The sequence below is a fragment of the Camelina sativa genome, chromosome 1 (genome assembly GCF_030686135.1).
Source record: "Camelina sativa cultivar CO46 ecotype springtype chromosome 1, ASM3068613v1".
NCBI lineage: Eukaryota > Viridiplantae > Streptophyta > Magnoliopsida > Brassicales > Brassicaceae > Camelina > Camelina sativa.
The window spans coordinates 13,210,514-13,228,817 of record NC_141880.1 but is presented as its reverse complement, the minus strand read 5'-3'; the positions used below and the strand labels follow the sequence as shown (position 1 = coordinate 13,228,817).

Genomic DNA, 18,304 nt, shown 5'->3' with positions numbered 1-18,304 from the left:
TAAAATCCGTTGTATATTAACAATGGATGTTGAAAGAAGAGAGAAAGGCAGGAAAAGTTTTTGTACCAACGTTAAAATCTATTTCTAAACTTTTTCGGTTATGTTACAATGGAAATAGCGATGATAGGGGCAATAGGTTTTGGCATAGCGTTACTCTTGACAATTGTGGGTTGTTGCAGTTTTTTATATCTGCACGAAGAGGACGAATGCTAATGCATGAAGGAAATTTAGATATGTATATGGCAGATGAAATTTATCTTTTAGGATATATTTCTATAGTTTTTGCTATTTTGTAATTTCCCCGGTTGACCAAATAATGAAAATTATATTTGTTAGCAGTTGATGGAGTTTTTGAGAAAGAGATTAGGCATTGATGTTTGATAAGCTCAAATTTATACTTAAGCTACTATCTCAAGTTAAGAGATCGAGAAATATTGTATTACTGCAATTGAGAATTAAAATTAAAATTAAGGGTTTGTAAGATTCAGATGAGATAAAAGCTATCAAATATTACCAGAACCATACAAAATATTTGTTTTAATACTATCATATTTTGGGTCTATTTTCTATATCCAGTGTGCCTTGGTATATGTTATAGGAAAAAAAGTAATTACAAAGAATGTCATTGCCACATCAGAAAAAATTGTGTCGCCACGTCAGAAATCGCTGACGTGTATTAAATAACTCAGCCGTAAAGCATTCAGCGGCAATTACGGCTGAGTCATGGTATGTTGCGACTGATTTATGGAAAATGACTGAGTTATGAGAAGGCGGCTGACTTACGAGCATAATTCAGCCGGTAGTTACGGCTGACCTAATGAAATCTGTCTGAGTTATGAGAAAATGGCTGAGTTACGAGCATAACTCAGTCGTAATTACGGCTGAGTTTTTACACGATGGTTGAGTTATAAAAAATTTGGCTGATTTAATACTTCGACACAGCCGAATTAACTTTTCCTGGTTGGCTGAGTTATTAACAACGGCTTACTTATAAGATGTCGTAACAGCTGAGTATGATTAAGTACTATAACTCAGCCGTCATGAGCTGACTTATTGAAAAACTCAGCCATTTACGGCTGACTTAGTAGCAACAAAATAATTACTAGAAAATCATTCAGTAACAACCGACTTATTAAACGATACTGCTGAGTTACAAATATTCAGTTGAGTTATGACATTAAGCGGCTGAATTTGGTAGCCATTTTTTAGTTTTTTAATTACTTTAATAGTATTCATGTTGCGGCTGACTTATAATTTTGTTTGATGATTGATTTAATTAGGTTGATTTACATGTTTGTTTGGTGACTGACTTGCCACTTCAGACACATCATCCATGTCATCATCTTCTAAAGAAATATGAAACGTCTTTTTTTACGACTCTTGTTCTTCACCTAGTTCAAAAGTGAAGGATTTACATGTTTTCTACATTGTTCTTCACCTTGTTCTTCACTTCTTAAATTTCCTCATTCTTATCAATGCTCCTCATTCTTCTTCATTTTCTTTCATGGATCCAGTTCCAGTAATTGTTTTTTCCGGTAATTGGGTAAAGAAACACAAATATGCATTTAACACCAACGATAGACGGTGTAGAGTTGTGCAGATAGATGCGGAAACAACGCACGACAAGCTTGTGAAGCTTGTTCTCTATGACTACCCAATGATAGACAGTTGCAATGTTTTTTGGGAATATGGAAAATCGATCAGCTACATCTCTGTGTGGAGTTTCGACGAACGAGTTTACCAAAATTAGTGGTTAGGACCGATCGAGGGGAAGGATCTAATAAGTCAGCCACGAAGCATTATAACTCAGCCCTCATATGAATCTATGAGACCTTTCGTAAGTATTATAACTAAGCCGTCAAGTAATAAAATTCAGCTGTTTATTTTTATTTCTTGTTATAAGTCAGCCACTAAGCATTTTAACTCAGTCGTCATATGAATCTACGAGACCTTTCTTTTTCCTTTAATTATTATAACTCAGCTGTGAAGTAATATAAATCAGACGTTCACTTTTAGTTTATTTATTGTTATAAGTCAGTCAATAAACATTATAACTTATTCATAAGAATCTACAAGACCTTTCGTTTTCCTTCAAATATTATAACTCAGCCGTTAAACAATTCATTTTTCTTCTCTTTTTAAAACTGTCGATGTTTGGCCCAAAAAAAAACAACTGTCCATAATGACATGGAATAGTTTGATGATGTGTATTTTTTAAATTTTTGGAATTAAAAATAAAAAATTAATCCAGGATGTTAATTATAATTACACCTAAAACACTAAATATATGAGTAATTTTTAGAAATGTATAATATACTAGCAATATTCATACTTCTCTATATCATCCGAGTAATTTTTTCTAAATTAATTAAAAATAATTTAGATAAAAGGACTTTCCTTGAACTTGTAACACTGATGCACCCCCCCCCCCCCTATAACCAACCAGCTTTCTCTACGGAATTGTTAAGTCAAATTTCCCTAAAAGACTTAAGTTATAGCAACCAACAAACCAAATCATTAATATTCTCAGGAAATATCTTGAAAGTTTATCTATAAAATCAAATCCAATTATATCCTCAATTCCAAGAGCCTTCAGATGCAAAATGATATTGAGAGGTTGCATCTCTTGATCTCTGGTTTAGTTGAATCTTCCAGTTTCTCAAATTCCCTCTCCTGATAAAGATGAAAGCACTTCCCAAGAACCTCACGTCCTGCGCGTCCACTAAAGTAAAAGCCAAACATGAACCAAAAACATATATATAATTGTAGATAATAAAACTCAACTTTTGCCATCCATATACCATCTTGAATGGAAAGAACACCATAGTTTTTTACTAATCTATATACAAGTTATATAGTATAGTATCACAATAAGGTTTTATTGGCAAAAAAATGACTTAAGAACTTCGATGGAGGGGTACTAAACAACATTGACGATATGTGACGATGGAAGGGTACTAAACAACATTGACGATATTCACATGACTTTTTCTCTTTAAAAGACTTTATTCCATATTCATATCCCATGAAGACATCTTTTTAAAGATTTTGACTTTGAATGTCGATCGATTGATCTGATTATAGATATTATTTATCATTAAATTTTGATGCAAACATATCGATATTTCACAATGAATGCAAATATAGAGTTTCATGAACATTTTTAATGGTATGTCGCTACAATGAGTTTGACGAAATGCATCATCGACTGTCATAATAGAATTCTAGACCATGTCATGACTGCTAAGATGGTCAAACAGATAAACCCGAAAATGAATATCCGTTCACTGATTCAAGTTACATATTTTCTAAAACTTTATTTGTTATTTTTAAATGTTAGTTGTGTGATGCAATCTCAAAAACTTATTAACACATTTAAAATTATAAAAGATGAATTATAATATTATTACTAAACAACTTCATAATATTAATTTTATTACTTTAAAAATTTTATTTCTTTTATTTAATAAGTTTTATATATTTATTACTTTTATTAACTACTAAAAAAATAGTAGTTTTTAATATTTGAATATCTCATTTATTTTACTTAATTTGTTTTTTATTTATTTATTATTTTATTAATTTAGCAATTAAATTCCTACCAAAAACGAAATTTAGCTATTAAATTTAGTTATGTTTTGATAAATTTATCATTTCTTCTACTAATAGTTTAATAAGAAATTATCTTAAAATTAGCTTAATACATATAATTTGTGTTTTATGGATAAACATCATGCATATCCAATTACTATTGTTTTTAATATTTCAATCATTCATTTATTTTACTTAATTCGTTTCTTATTTAGTTGTTATTTAATTAATTTAGTAATTAAATTGCTACCAAAAAAAAATTATCTAGTAAATGTAGTTATGTTTTGATAAATGTATCATTTCTTCTACTAAAAGTTTAATAATAAAGAATCTTAAAATTAATTTAATGTATATAATTTCTGTTTTATGGATAAACATCATGCATATTCGATAACTGTTAGACACAATATCAAAATTATTAGTAAATTGGGATTCATTCAACCATACCAAAATCCCTTTAAAATCCATTGTATATTAGCAATGGATGTTGAAAGAAGAGAGAAAGGCAGGCAAAGATTTTGTATCAACTTTAAACTCCATTTCTAAACTCTTTCGGTTATTTGACAATGGAATGGATGTTAGTGGCATTCATTACATTTTTTAGTGTAGTGATCCTCTCGATGATTGTGGGTTCTTGCATTTTGTGTATCACTGGTAAACATATGAAGGACGAGGACGAAGACTAATGCATGAAGGAAACTTACATATGAATATGGGATATGACAGATGAAATCTATCTTTCCTAGTTGTTGCTATTTTATAATTTCTAGATTAGTAAAATAAGTATGACTTTATATATCTGTTTTAAATTAAATGATTATATTTATATTCAATTATTTTATTGATAAAAAATTAAGCTAAAATTTTGCATAAATAGATATAACAAATAAATATTTTTTTCAATGAAACGATCGCACCCAAATTCCCAATTCTCACATAGGATCCACGGAAAACGATCTCACCGGAATCCCATAATTCCGACGAGACAACCGGTGTAGAAATCGCTTCTTACAAAAACTTCCACAATTACATTAAACACCACCTCATCTAGTTACTGAGTTGCACAACCAATCACCCCTAGCGACCGAGTAACAAGAGAGGTAGGCTGGAATATTTGATTCCGTCGAGCCACGGACAACACTTCCCCACAATTATTCAAACTCACTATCAACTCCTCTGATGTAGAACGGCACCTCCACCTGGTGTCGAACATCACCGATCGCACCACTTGCAAACCAACACACACACCGACGCTCACGGAATAACTTCCGTCAATCTCTCCTAATCCAAACCTAACTCCAGACGTCCTCCTAGGACCTAAACACACAACAACACCCCCTTGGTGTCGACCGACACCACCTTGGTGTCGCTCCACACCCCAACATTACCACAAACCGTCTATACCAGACCACAACACAAACACTTGATTAAAACACAAACCAACTGTTCATTTCACAATTCCACCGTTGGATATGAAGCTTATAGCACCACGAAGCTACCTACAAAAAGTCAGCCAAATCGGACTCCGTTTCATCCTCCAAACATTGTCCTGAAATAGCCCTCTCGAACTAATTCGCGCTGTTCAAAAAAAAAATTATATCATATAGATAAAATATAGACAAAAGCATAGACAAAAATCAAAACCATAAACAAAGCGTGGTTGACAGTAATATGAGATCTTGGGTTTTAATAAAATGTTTTTTTTGTGAAAAAGAAAAATAAAAAAGATGTCTATCATATATTATAAATCGATTTAAGGGCTTATGTGTTTGACTTATGATATCTAGGAAGCAAAACATCATTGTTTTACTAACTGAGATTTAAGAAAAAAAAACCCGGTGGGTACCCATAGTCTTATAGGATAAACCCGAGTAAGACTTTATTAATTTAGGTACCCACCCAATTCAAACCCATATTTTTTTTGTTACAGAAAATGGGTCCCAAGCCTGATTTTAAAAGACGGGTCTCGGGTACCCAATGGGTTTTAACCCATCTTTAACATCCCTATCGATCGACACCCATCCCCAAAATCCTCAATTTTGGTTTGCGGATGTTACAATTCTCCCCCACCAACATGGATTCGTCCTTGAATCCCGCAACATTGTCCCTCCACCAAGGACTCCCATGTAATCGTCACCACAGCCCGCACATTCTCCGACCGGACTGAAAACCATCAGCCAAGACTTCCCGTGCAACTGCAACAACAGTCTACACAACCACGTGACCCAACAGTCCACATAACCCTGACCCCACTGGTCAGCACCAATCCAGACCCCACCGGTCATTACCATCCTGACCCCACTGATCCACACAATCCTGAACCCACCGGTCAACAAAGTCTTGACCCCACTGGTCAATCCAGACCATACTCTCCCAATCATCACAACATTGGTCCCCCCGACCAGCATGCACCTGACCCTCCCGGTCAACACACAAAAACCCCCAGATTAGACCCCCATTAACCTCGAGATCCGCATCTGATCACAACATGAAATCCGAGATAGAACCCCCATCAATCCCATAAATCTGCATCCGATCACAACATGAAAAACTGAGATTGAACCCCAATCAATCTCCCAAATTCACATCCGATCACAATAGGAAATCTGAGATTGAACCCCCATCAATCTCCTAAATCCGCACCCGATCACAATAGGAAAACTGATATTGAACCTCCATCAATCTCCTAAATCTGCACCCAATCACAATAGGAAAACTGAGATTGAACCACGATCAATCTCCTAAATCCGTACCCGATCACACTGCTTATCTCCACATCCTTGACACTTTTGCCTCCAACTCACCTGCTCTTAGGTCACAACCTTTAAGCCATACTGATCTCACCATTAGACCCCCCGTCTTCAAGTCCTACCGTCTCACCCTCAGGTTGTCACCCTCAGGTTGTCACCCTCAGGTTGTCACCCTCGAGATCTCGATACCAGGAGAACCCCCATCTCCTCAGCCACCCTCAGGACCGCAGTCCCTCGAGCCATCAGTATCTAGTGAACCCCCGTCCACTCAGGAGAACCCCCATCTCCTCGTGAGTTGTTCAGGACACTCGTCCCTATAGCAAACGGTCATAACGTCTATAAGCCTTTCTCCAGCCGGGACCACCCCCGGGATCTGCATAGAACATCTCAATGTCCTACTAACAAATCAAACATTTTGGCGTTCACACACACCCTTTCTAAAAATAGACGAGTTCCAATGATTCATAACACTCTCTATTTTTAGAAACTTTCTATTTATGGCAACTTTCCATTTATAGAGCCCGCATATCTCGTACCACCGTGACATCACCAATAGAAAATCCATGAGAAATGATCATCTCATCTGTGACCACTCTTCAGGTCAACCTCAAAACATTCCTGCCACTCCAGGCATTTCACATCCCCTTTCCAAAAATAGACAAGTCCTAACTATTCATAGAACTTTCCATTTTTGGAAACTTTCTATTTATGGAAACGTTCTATTTCTAGAAATAACGAACTATTTTCCTAGACAAGTCTATTTCCCATATAGAGTCTGTCCTAGAACCGTATACGCTCTGATCCCAAACTGAAACGACCACACCCGGATTCCTAATCCTCACATAGGATCCACGGGAAACGATCTCACCGGAACCCCATAATTCTGATTAGACAATCGGCATAGAAATCGCTTCTTACAAAAACTTCCACAATTACATTAAACACCACCTCATCTAGTAACTGAGTCGCACAACCAACCACCCCTAGCGACCGAGTAACAAGAGAGGCAGGCTGGAATATTTGATTTCGTCCAGCCACGGACAACACTTCTCCACAATTATTCCAACTCACTATCAACTCCTCTAGTGTCGAATGGCACCTCCACCTCGTGTCGAACATCATCCATCGCACCACTTGCAAACCAACACACACATCGATGCTCACAGAATCACTTCCGTCAATCCCTCCTCATCCAAACCTAACTCCAGCCATCCTCCTAGGACCTAAAAACACAACAACATGCTGGTGTCGATCGACGCCACCTTGGTGTCGCTCGACACCCCAACTTTACCACAAACCAAACCAACCGTTCATTTCACAATCCCACCATTGGATATGAAGCTTATAGCACCATGAAGCTACATACCAAAATTCATTCAAATCGGACTCCGTTTCATCCTCCAAACATTGCCCCAAAATAGCCCTCTCGAACCAGTTCGCGCTGTTCATCCGCAGGTGTTGGTGTCGACCGACACCACAATGGTGTCGAACGACACCAACCCAGAAATCATGATCCTAGATAACACGACTTATCTGGATAACAGTTAGGAGAAAGCCTCAAACAACACGACTTACCTGGATAATAGCTAGGAGAAAGCCTCCATGTTTCTCTCAATCCACCACCAAACTCCCATCCATCCCCTCACACATGAGGAAGATGGATCTCCCTTCTTCTCCTTTGTTCCTAGCACCAGATCTCCACTCCACATGAACAGATCTCTCCAACAAGCCCAGAATCCCACCATCTCCAAAGAAAACTCTCTCTTCTCTCTTTTTCTCTCCAAAAGCGGCGACAAAAGCCTCCCTCCCCAAACCCTCAGGTCGACTTCTCGTATATATCCCGGTTTGGAACCCCACTTAAACCAAACCGCTCTAATTCGACGATTTAAAACAATCAGGTCGAACCAAAAATTGCTGGTGTCGATCGACATTACCCTGGTATCGATCGACAGGCATCCCCAAAATCCCCAATTTTGGTTCGTGGATGTTACATCAACAATATATATGTTATATATCACTTAGTAGAGTATGTTTAATGTATATATAAATTTATATTCAAAAATTTGAATAATTATATTTAAACACAAAAATTTATATTGATAAAAAATATTTTAATTCAAAATTTTGCCCCACGTAGAAATTCTAGTTAAGTATATTTCACACTTTTGGAAACATTACCGAAAGTTTATTGGTAATTCGGAATCTTTCCCAATTGGTAAAGAATGAAACGTTTGAATATTGATCCTTATTACGTTTTTTTATAACTACTAGGTTATTAATCCGCGCGTATTTTTATTGATTGTTTTTAAATAGGTTTATAATGTCATATAATATGCAACAATACTATAATGCTTTATTTTGATTTTTTTTAAGACAAATATTATTTAATATATTTAAGTATCATTTATGCTTATTCAGAAGGAACAAAGAGATCCACTAAGAAAAAAAAAGTAAAAATCATATATGGACAAAATAATCATAAAAATATTATTTCTACATATTGATGTTGATAACAATATACTTTTAACACATGACAAAAATAATAGTTTTAGTCTCTGAATTATTATTAAGACAACTATTTTATTGCAAACACATTATTCAGATACTATAATGTAAATCAAAAAATATATATATTTTATTAATAAAATATATAAACTTCTATTTATTCAAATAAACATCACAACAATATATCAATATTCAATATGCTCTTTTCACATATCAACTACAATTCAAGTCATCAAGGAGAAGATTACAATATTGTTCCATGACATAATAATACTTCAAATTTTAAAGCAGTCCACTTAATACAATTGCGTTACACACAGATGGTCTAGAAGTGTGGAGAACGTCAGTACGTCACTGCTGGATTTGAGAGGCAGGTTGCATAAAACTACAGCAGCTATTTTGAAGATAAATTGTTATGCTTAAACATTGATTTATTTAACATTGTGGATGGTCTTTTGTACTTTATAGTGCATTAAAAAAAAACACATAATTCATGCTATTAATATGTGAGTTCCACACATGGCCTTTAAGACATTTGATTTTCCACGTCTCAATATTTCCAGTCACCGTTTACGAAAAGAGAACCAGTCACTTGAAGCTCGTTGTGGTTGTCTTTGTCTTTTTGCCAAAAATATTTTGGGAAAACGTCTTCAAGATACTCACAACGGTCTTTTTGGTGTTCAATCCATACACGCAACTGTGCCCACAAATGTCTTATTGCTTCTCTTTAATTTATGTTCTCCTAATCCCAACAATGTCTCCTTCACTTCTCCTCTTTCTTGTTATCTTACATGAACTTCAAGCTTCTTCTCCACCTCTTCCTTCTCCTTCTTCATCTCTACCACACACTTCTTCGCCATCAAAAGAATCTTCATCGCATCAATCACCCTTTCCACATAATTTTTCTACTTGTCCTCAAATTTTTCAGACAGGGATTGTAATCGGTTTAGTATTGTTGAATTCACTATCTTTGATATCTCTTTGATCATACTCATACTTCGATATGTTTCATGTTTCACTGAGATCTTCTCTTTGAGTAAGGCTTGTTTCTCTAAATTCTTACCTTCTATTCTCTTCAACTCTCCTTCTTTCTCCGTAAACACTTGTTCTGTTACTCTCAGTTTCTGGTTAGACAATGGAGTTTAACCTTGATGTTACTCATCTTCTCTATCAAGCTCTCTATCTCCTCTCTTTTCATCCCTACTTCATTACGTAGTCTCTCTACCGTCTTTTCCAGATTTACAATCGCAAATTCCCTCGATGCAACATCTATAGCGCTCTCTTGCATTCTCTTCTCTATCCCTCCGTACGTCTTGTACTCTTCCAAAATCTCTCGGGCTTAGTTTTAGTCATCTATTAGCTTCTTGATTATTGCTTCTCGTTCTTGGAACAAACCGTTGATCAGTTTATGCTCTTGGTTCATGCAGATAAATCTTCTCGACATCGGTGGTTGAAACGACATCTAAATTTCGTGCATGGCTTCACAACGGTGCTTCCACACAACCTATGATTAAATACTATTAACGAATTAGCATGTATATTTAAACAAAAAAGTTGGCACGAACCAAAAAGAAACGATAGGTATTTATAATCATATTGTGAATAAAACACTTAAGTATTTATAAGAAACTAAGAGGCGTTCATGTTTTAGGGTTTTACATTTTTTACAATTTCCATCAACACATGAAAGAAGAAATTTATATTTTTGAAAGATACGATGGGCCATTATCACAACCAATATTCCTAAAATTACCTTTATTTTTGCATAAGAAAATATATGTTATCTTATATATATATATATCATAATATTCCTAAAATTACCTTTATTTTTGCGTAAGAAAATATATGTTATCTTATATATATATATATATGATATTTTTTCTTTTGTACAATTTTTTCATCTATATTAACATTTTTGAAGTACATTTTGGTTTATGCCCTTTAAGTTTTGTTTATTTACTTTGTTTTATTTACAACATAAACCCCTAACGATATTACTAAAATAACATATCGTAGAAACTCAATTAATGGAACTATTTAAATCGACCTAATTTGATACGTTTATTGCCATAAATAGATTGACAACATTTATACATTTCGATTTTTCCAAAAACAACTCTACGCATTAAATTTTTAATCTCATAAAAATCTTCAAAACTATTTTAATAGATCTTTAGAGTCTGTATGATCTCTTAAATTTAAATTACACAGCCGTATTTGAATAACAAATGATTACAATCGCAATAATTATTATAACGTTATTAAGTTCATAAAAACAGAAACCCAAATTTAGAAACTCAATAATCAAATATATTTAACTTTAGCATCAAGAAATACATTTAATATAGTATATATCGCGTTAAGAAACTAAATATTATTCTGCGATAATGTTATCAACTCAAATAGTAAAACATTAAAATCTCTCTTTTATTGCTACGGATCGTAAACTCCTTGCTCATCAAGCATTTTCTATGTATAAATATCAACTTCACAAACGAAACACAACACCCACAACCAAAACCACTAATATGACAGTTTTGTAACACGGGTTAAACCACTAATATGACGGTTTGTTGTTATATGGCGGGACATGTTATTAACATAACGGTTTGAATTAACATTAATATAAATATAAAATATTATTAATTCGGTTTTGAAACACAGGTTAAATCTTCATTTAATTATTTGGTCAATACCACTAATATTAGAATATTAGACATATTAAATCATGGTAATTTAACTAAAATTTTGTAAAACAATTCAATCAATTTTAAAATTGTGACTTAATCCGACAATAGCTTATAAATTACATATTTATGTATTTATTTCCCCTACTATTGTTCTAGTAATTGAAAAACTAAACAAAATTATTATTTAACTAAACAAAACCAACTAAATATAAAAAACAAATAAAAATTAAAATGTTATTATTTTTTTAAAAATTATCTCGCGGTATACTGCGGGTTAAAATCTAGTAATTTACAAAATATTAAGTAATTAGATGTCTATTTATAATTTACTTATATAACCTAAGAACCATATTAACATATAATCATAGAAAATTAGGTGTTCTAAAATTGGGAACGTTTACAAAACTATTTGTGGTTTTTTTTTTATGATTACATATATTAATGAAAGATTTTAATTAAATAAATTTTAGTTTTACCAAAATTTTAACGCTGACATAAAAGTTCATATGTTGATTGGATGTTTTAATTCGTACGTGTAGAGCCTTACAACCTTATCATTTTATTTAGTATAGATTTTAGTAGCCACTGGATTTGAAAAATCAGAGTTTCCATATTATTGAACTGGGAGAATCTTTATTAGAACTTCAACGAAGCAGCTTCCCCGGAATTTTAGGCAAACGTGGCAACAAAAAACCAAACAGAAAACATCCACGTGTCCCTCCATTACCCAACTGCCACGTGTCCATCACCGTACCGACGAATCATTCCTCTCTAAACCACGGCTGCTCGATTAAAGACAGAGTCCACAAGCTTCGGATTGTTCAGACAGAAGTTTTCAAACAGCGAAAAAGGTTTTAATTTTCACTTTCTTTTTTTGGAATACGATTCGAAGAACTCATCAAGAAACTTCCTTTCACTGATCCCTTGATCCCATTCGTAGGTAACCCACAATTCCCACAACTTTTCGATTCCTTAGCTTTGGATTCTGTTTTGCTCGATCGATCATCGGATCCGTTTAAAAATTGTTCCTTTCCGTTGTTGTAGCTTTCCGCTCTTATGGAAGATTCTGGGGTGTATCCAATGGGTTCTCTGAGTGGATTTGGAGTCTATGGGATCATAGGAGGTGGAGTCGTTGCTTTACTTGTACCTGTGTTACTCTCCGTTGTGTTGAACGGAAGCAAAAAGGGGAAAAAGAGAGGTGTTCCGATTAAAGTAGGTGGCGAGGAAGGTTACACGATGCGTCATGCTAGTTCTCCTGATTTGGTTACTGTTCCTTGGGAAGGAGCTACAACTATCTCTGCTTTGTTTGAGCAGTCTTGTAAAAAGTATTCGAGAGATCGGTTGCTTGGGACTAGAGAGTTTATTGGTAAAGAGTTTGTTACGGCTAGTGACGGCAGGAAGTTTGAGAAGCTTCATATGGGAGAGTACAAGTGGCAAACTTATGCAGAGGTCTTTGATCGTGTTTGTAACTTTGCGTCCGGGTTGGTTAATGTTGGACATAATGTTGATACTCGTGTTGCTATCTTTTCGGATACTCGTGCTGAGTGGTTTATCGCGTTTCAGGTTCGTTCATTTTAGCTAATGGTTGCAGTTTGGTTTGTTGCTTGAATTTGTTTGATAAGGTTTGTTAAAATTTCAGGGATGTTTCAGGCAGAGCATAACCGTTGTTACAATCTATGCTTCTTTAGGAGAAGAGGCTTTGATTTACTCACTTAATGAGGTTGGTAGGGGAAGTTTTTGATGTCTTATGTTTTTTTTTTATTACTAAACATGGTTGCTTGATCTCTGAATATAGAGTTTTGTATTGTTGACAGACACGAGTGTCGACTCTAATATGCGACTCAAAACAACTTAAAAAGTTGTGTGCGATACATTCAAGCTTGAAGACTGTAAAGAACATTATTTACATTGAAGAAGGTGGAGTTGATGTTGATCCTAGTGACTTCAATAATATGGATGACATAACTGTTTCGTCCATCTCTGAAGTTGAGTATCTGGGGCAAAAGACTCCTGTTCAACCGATCTTACCTTCGAAGAATGGAGTTGCTGTTATAATGTTTACCAGTGGTAGTACCGGCCTACCAAAGGTGTGTGTTAGACTATGTCCTCTCTCTTTGTTATGTGTTCAAGTGCCATTTTGTTTTGTTTGCTTGAATTCGTGAATACCATACTATGAGATGAGAAACCATACTATGTTTTCTTCCAGCAAATCTATCTCTGCAGTTTATCCTAAGCTTTCATTTTGCGTATTCACTCAGGGAGTTATGATCACCCATGGAAATCTTGTCGCAACTGCTGCAGGAGTTATGAAGGTTATTCCAAAGCTGGATAAGAATGACACATATATTGCATACTTACCTTTGGCTCATGTGTTTGAGCTGGAAGCTGAGGTATGTTACTGTGCAATCTCTCTCTCTCTCTTTTCACTATTACTTTACTGTCTTACTCTTTCTTACCAAATCATGGTTTTTTTTCTTTTTCAGATTGTGGTCTTTACCTCAGGTTGTGCCATCGGTTATGGCTCAGCAATGACTTTAACTGACACTTCTAATAAAATTAAGAAAGGAATTAAAGGAGATGTTTCAGCTCTAAATCCAACTATCATGACTGCAGTTCCTGCTATTCTTGATCGTGTCCGTGATGGAGTTCTGAAAAAGGTACCATCTTAGCGACAATAATGTTGTGTGTATGTTTGGAGTTACTTACTATATCAGTTATATTTGTGTACGTAATAATCTAGGTTGAGGAAAAGGGAGGGATGGCGAAGACCCTTTTTGACTTTGCATACAAGCGCCGGTTAGCAGCTGTGGATGGAAGCTGGTTTGGTGCCTGGGGTCTGGAGAAAATGTTGTGGGATACTCTAATCTTTAAGAAAGTACGTGCTGTGCTTGGAGGACACATCCGGTTTATGCTCTGTGGAGGGGCTCCTCTATCTCCTGATTCGCAACGCTTCATCAATATCTGTATGGGGTAAGAGAATCCTCTGTGGTCTCACTTTTGACATTTGCATACGAGTCTTGTCCCATGTTAACTTAGGAAAATGCCATTGAAATCGTTTGAATTTGTGTTCACATCATTAGTGACGTTGGTATGGTTGTACTTGTCTGTATTCTTCATAGCAACTTCATAATGCTTGGGCTTAGACTTTTTTCTGATTGTGACTGTGCATTGTTTTCTGTTAGGGCTCCCATCGGTCAAGGATATGGATTGACTGAGACGTGTGCTGGAGCTACGTTTTCTGAGTGGGACGACCCTTCTGTTGGCCGTGTAGGACCTCCACTTCCATGCGGCTATATTAAGGTTTGCAGACAATCTTTAATCAAACACAACATGTTGACAATTTGTAAATTTTTGTAATCATGAGTAACAAATTTCTTCTTGCAGCTTGTTTCTTGGGAAGAAGGTGGCTACAGAATTTCAGACAAACCAATGCCTCGAGGGGAAATTGTGGTAGGTGGTAACAGTGTAACAGCAGGTTACTTCAACAATCAAGAAAAAACCGATGAGGTTTACAAGGTAAAGCACTGTGTTGCATATCCTGGGAGCTTAGTTTACCCACTTGCTAAATGGATTTCTGAGGGTCAACATGACAAATGCAGGTTGATGAGAAGGGCACGAGGTGGTTTTACACCGGAGATATTGGAAGATTCCACCCTGATGGATGTCTTGAAGTTATTGACAGAAAGAAAGATATTGTTAAACTTCAACACGGGGAATACGTATCTCTCGGAAAGGTTTGCCAAACAAAACTTAAATTCTACATGGAGAAATGAGGATGGTATGATATTATTATCGCCTCATGCCTTTTTATTGTCTGAATTGTATGATTCACAGGTGGAGGCAGCTTTGGGTTCAAGCAACTACGTTGATAACATCATGGTACATGCTGACCCAATGAACAGCTACTGTGTAGCTCTTGTCGTTGCATCACACGGAGCATTAGGGAAATGGGCAGAGGAAGCCGGAGTTAAACACAGTGACTTCGCTGAGCTATGCGAGAACGGTGATGCAGTCAAGGAGGTTCAACAGTCTCTTACCAAGGTTTGTATTTCAATAGCTGTCTCAGGTTTTCCATACTTACATCTGGTTAAAATTTATGTACTCCAAACTGCTATCAATTCAGGCCGGAAAAGCGGCAAAACTCGAAAAGTTTGAACTTCCAGCAAAGATCAAGTTGCTGTCGGAGCCGTGGACACCGGAGTCAGGATTAGTCACAGCTGCTCTCAAGATAAAGAGGGAGCAAATTAAGGCCAAATTCAAAGATGAACTCAGCAAGTTGTATGCCTAAACAATTTTCTTTGACTTGTGACAAACTCCATATATTTCAGTTTGAATTTCCACTTCTCGTTATACCTACAATAAACATGTTTTCTCTTTTTAATCAAAATATTGATCTGATTACATTTGCATCGGTAATGAAGCAATAGAAGAAAGTAAATCACTGTAGTACTGAATCTATTGTTAAGGAGCTGAAGTAGTTTGTTCTGATGATCCAGAATTACATTTCCCTCTTCTAATATACATTTGTAGCACTGGTGATTTACCATCTTCATCAATCTTACTATCATCGGCCCTCATGAATCAGAAATTTGATGGTCTCTGAGAAACCTTCCTCGGCTTTTGGAAACTCCGTGACAATTTTCTTGTCATCGAGTTCGAGTGAAAGCACAGCGCTGATGTTGCTATTGATTTGCGTCAGATGATGCAGAATCTTTGGAAGCAGTCGTCTCTGATACTGATGGTCGTAGGAGAAGATACAAAGAAGGTCCCAAGAATGGCACCACTGATACCGGTAAAAGCCAGCTGCCTTTATCAAACCTGAAAAAGAAGCAGTGTATGTTCATAGAAAAGAAAAGGGTCTTGAGTAAACACAATAAATAGCTTTATATAGAACTCACCATTTTCTGCTGGTCATGTCATTGTAAACCCAAAACGGAGCAAATGCAGACAGTAAACAGAAATCGAGACTCGTAACATGAATCTGCATTTTAAAAGGTTAAGTCCTGTTATGTCAAATATAAGCAAAGAGATGATTTGCATTTCCGGAAAAGAATGAGCATATCGAACTTACGAATTTGCTCTCTCGAAAGTACTGATAGAACTCTGTCCAGTCACCAGCATTACCAACTACTGAATAAAGAATTATACCTAGTCCTGCAATAAGAGTTACCTGATGCATATCTGTGTCAACTCTCAGTAATGAAAACCAAAAGGCGAGAGACATGAATCAAGATTACAAAAAGAGGGAGATCTTTTTACCCCAGCAGTTATTTTTGATTCCAGAATATTCAAAGGCCATTTTCTCAGTTCAGTGTCTGAAACAGGAGGAGCAGGAGGATTCCACAGGGCAAAATAAGGTAACAAAGCGTATACACCACCGAAAAACGAAAGCACAACAAATGGCCAAGCCGGGGTTTTACTGTCGAACAAACGCATCTATCAACAGATTGAATATAACACTAATATAAGAGTTGATGAGAAAGTTTCACTGAACAATCTCTAATATGGTATCAGAGAACATTAAACTACTAGTTTTTCTCTATTTCATTTCAGCTTAGAGTGTTCTACTTACTTAACTCTCTAAAGAGGATAAAGGAAGAAGCCATATAAGTAAAGATACCTTCGACCAGTGGGAAGCAAGAGCATGCCATATACCAAAGGCCACAAACCCATGATGTACCATAACCCAACAAGGATCTGATTCATTCTAAAACCATCATCACTCTTCAAATTCAAGAGCTTTTTCAAAAAGTACAAGTCTTGCGTCTGCAAAAAAAATCACAATTGATCAAATCTAAGAGGTCAATCTTAAGTTTTCCACCAATCTATCACACTAAAAAGGCTTAGGCTTTAGATGCGTACAGGTGTCTGATCAGGAGCGAGATTGAAGCAATAGTACAGAAGCGCACCCCAAAGCGCAAAAAGCAAAATTGAGCTTGACCAATCTCTTCCTTCATCTTGGATTTGAGTTTTGTCTGGTTCTGGGTTGTTTAACGAGCTTTTGCAGCAGACATGGAAGAATGTGTCTTTCCTCTCGTATTTTGAGAAAAGGGAAATTCTGTAAGATTTTGGAAATGGTGAAGAAGCTTTTGAATGTAGAAGAAGGAGGTTTGGGGTTTGTGTTAAGGTTTGAGATCGTGTGGAGGGTTTAAGAAGAGGAGGAAGACGAGAGAAGTTGCAGGAGATGAGGCTAATGCTTTCTAACATTTTTTTCTTCTCTTCCTCCAAAATGTTTTTTTTTTAAATTAGACGGATTTATTAAAATTGTATTTTAATATAATTTAAAATTAGTTGGAAAAAACATAGAGAAATTTTCAAAAGTAACACGGAAATAAGTTTTTTTTCCAAATTTAGTCTAAAATTCCTAAAATTCTAAAAATAGCACTATACTATATTTTAAGATTAATTTTTCAAAATTAAATTTTAAATTCAAAATACTAAATCTTACCTCTCAAAACTATATTCTAAATGTGAAATTGAGAACCCATACCTAAAAAAATATTCTAAAAATTAATTTAATATATTTTAATATATTAAATAGTGCTATTTTTAGAAATTTATGAAATGTATGCTACAATTGTCCATAAAACTTGTTTTAGTGCTAGTTTAAGGTATTTCTAAAAAAACAAATATAATTCAAAATTAAATAAATCAATATTTAAATAGCTAAATTTGAGTGACTATATAAATCCATGTGATTTTTGACAGAACTTAATAGAATATCTAATAATTTATAAACCGAGTGTGTAATGGTATGGTATTTCTAAC

The 18,304-nt window shown here is 35.4% G+C and overlaps 2 protein-coding genes and 1 pseudogene across 5 annotated transcripts; 1 reads left to right on the top strand and 2 right to left on the bottom strand.

The window, feature by feature from the left end:
* Nucleotides 1–9,409: 9,409 nt before the first annotated feature.
* Nucleotides 9,410–10,308, bottom strand: LOC147949865 (COP1-interactive protein 1-like; annotated as a pseudogene).
* On the top strand, nt 9,612–15,945 carry LOC104790454 (long chain acyl-CoA synthetase 8). Of its 3 annotated transcripts, none has more exons than XM_010516217.2 (15): nt 9,612–9,882; nt 10,084–10,152; nt 10,274–10,335; nt 12,210–12,476; nt 12,581–13,099; nt 13,176–13,256; nt 13,351–13,623; nt 13,795–13,926; nt 14,020–14,193; nt 14,277–14,506; nt 14,719–14,836; nt 14,921–15,052; nt 15,136–15,270; nt 15,371–15,577; nt 15,660–15,945. In XM_010516217.2, exons 5-15 carry the CDS (start codon nt 12,593–12,595, stop codon nt 15,822–15,824), a joined length of 2,154 nt encoding a protein of 717 aa, XP_010514519.2. In that variant the 5' UTR covers nt 9,612–9,882; nt 10,084–10,152; nt 10,274–10,335; nt 12,210–12,476; nt 12,581–12,592; the 3' UTR covers nt 15,825–15,945. The 3 variants fall into 3 exon arrangements, with proteins under 3 accessions (XP_010514519.2, XP_087314343.1, XP_087314345.1); XM_087458217.1 differs by having other exon boundaries at nt 12,109–12,476; XM_087458219.1 differs by lacking the exons at nt 9,612–9,882; nt 10,084–10,152; nt 10,274–10,335 and having other exon boundaries at nt 12,133–12,387; nt 12,477–13,099.
* Nucleotides 15,887–17,793, bottom strand: LOC104790465 (uncharacterized). 2 transcript variants are annotated; one of them, XM_010516227.3, is made up of 6 exons: nt 17,399–17,793; nt 17,157–17,302; nt 16,796–16,955; nt 16,608–16,706; nt 16,435–16,517; nt 15,887–16,354 (listed from the first exon to the last, which is right to left on the bottom strand). In XM_010516227.3, the coding sequence occupies exons 1-6, from the start codon at nt 17,741–17,743 to the stop codon at nt 16,219–16,221; spliced, it is 969 nt and encodes a 322-aa protein (XP_010514529.1). In that variant the 5' UTR covers nt 17,744–17,793; the 3' UTR covers nt 15,887–16,218. The 2 variants fall into 2 exon arrangements, with proteins under 2 accessions (XP_010514529.1, XP_087314353.1); XM_087458227.1 differs by having other exon boundaries at nt 16,796–16,972; nt 17,399–17,762.
* Between the last annotated feature and the right edge of the window lie 511 nt (nt 17,794–18,304).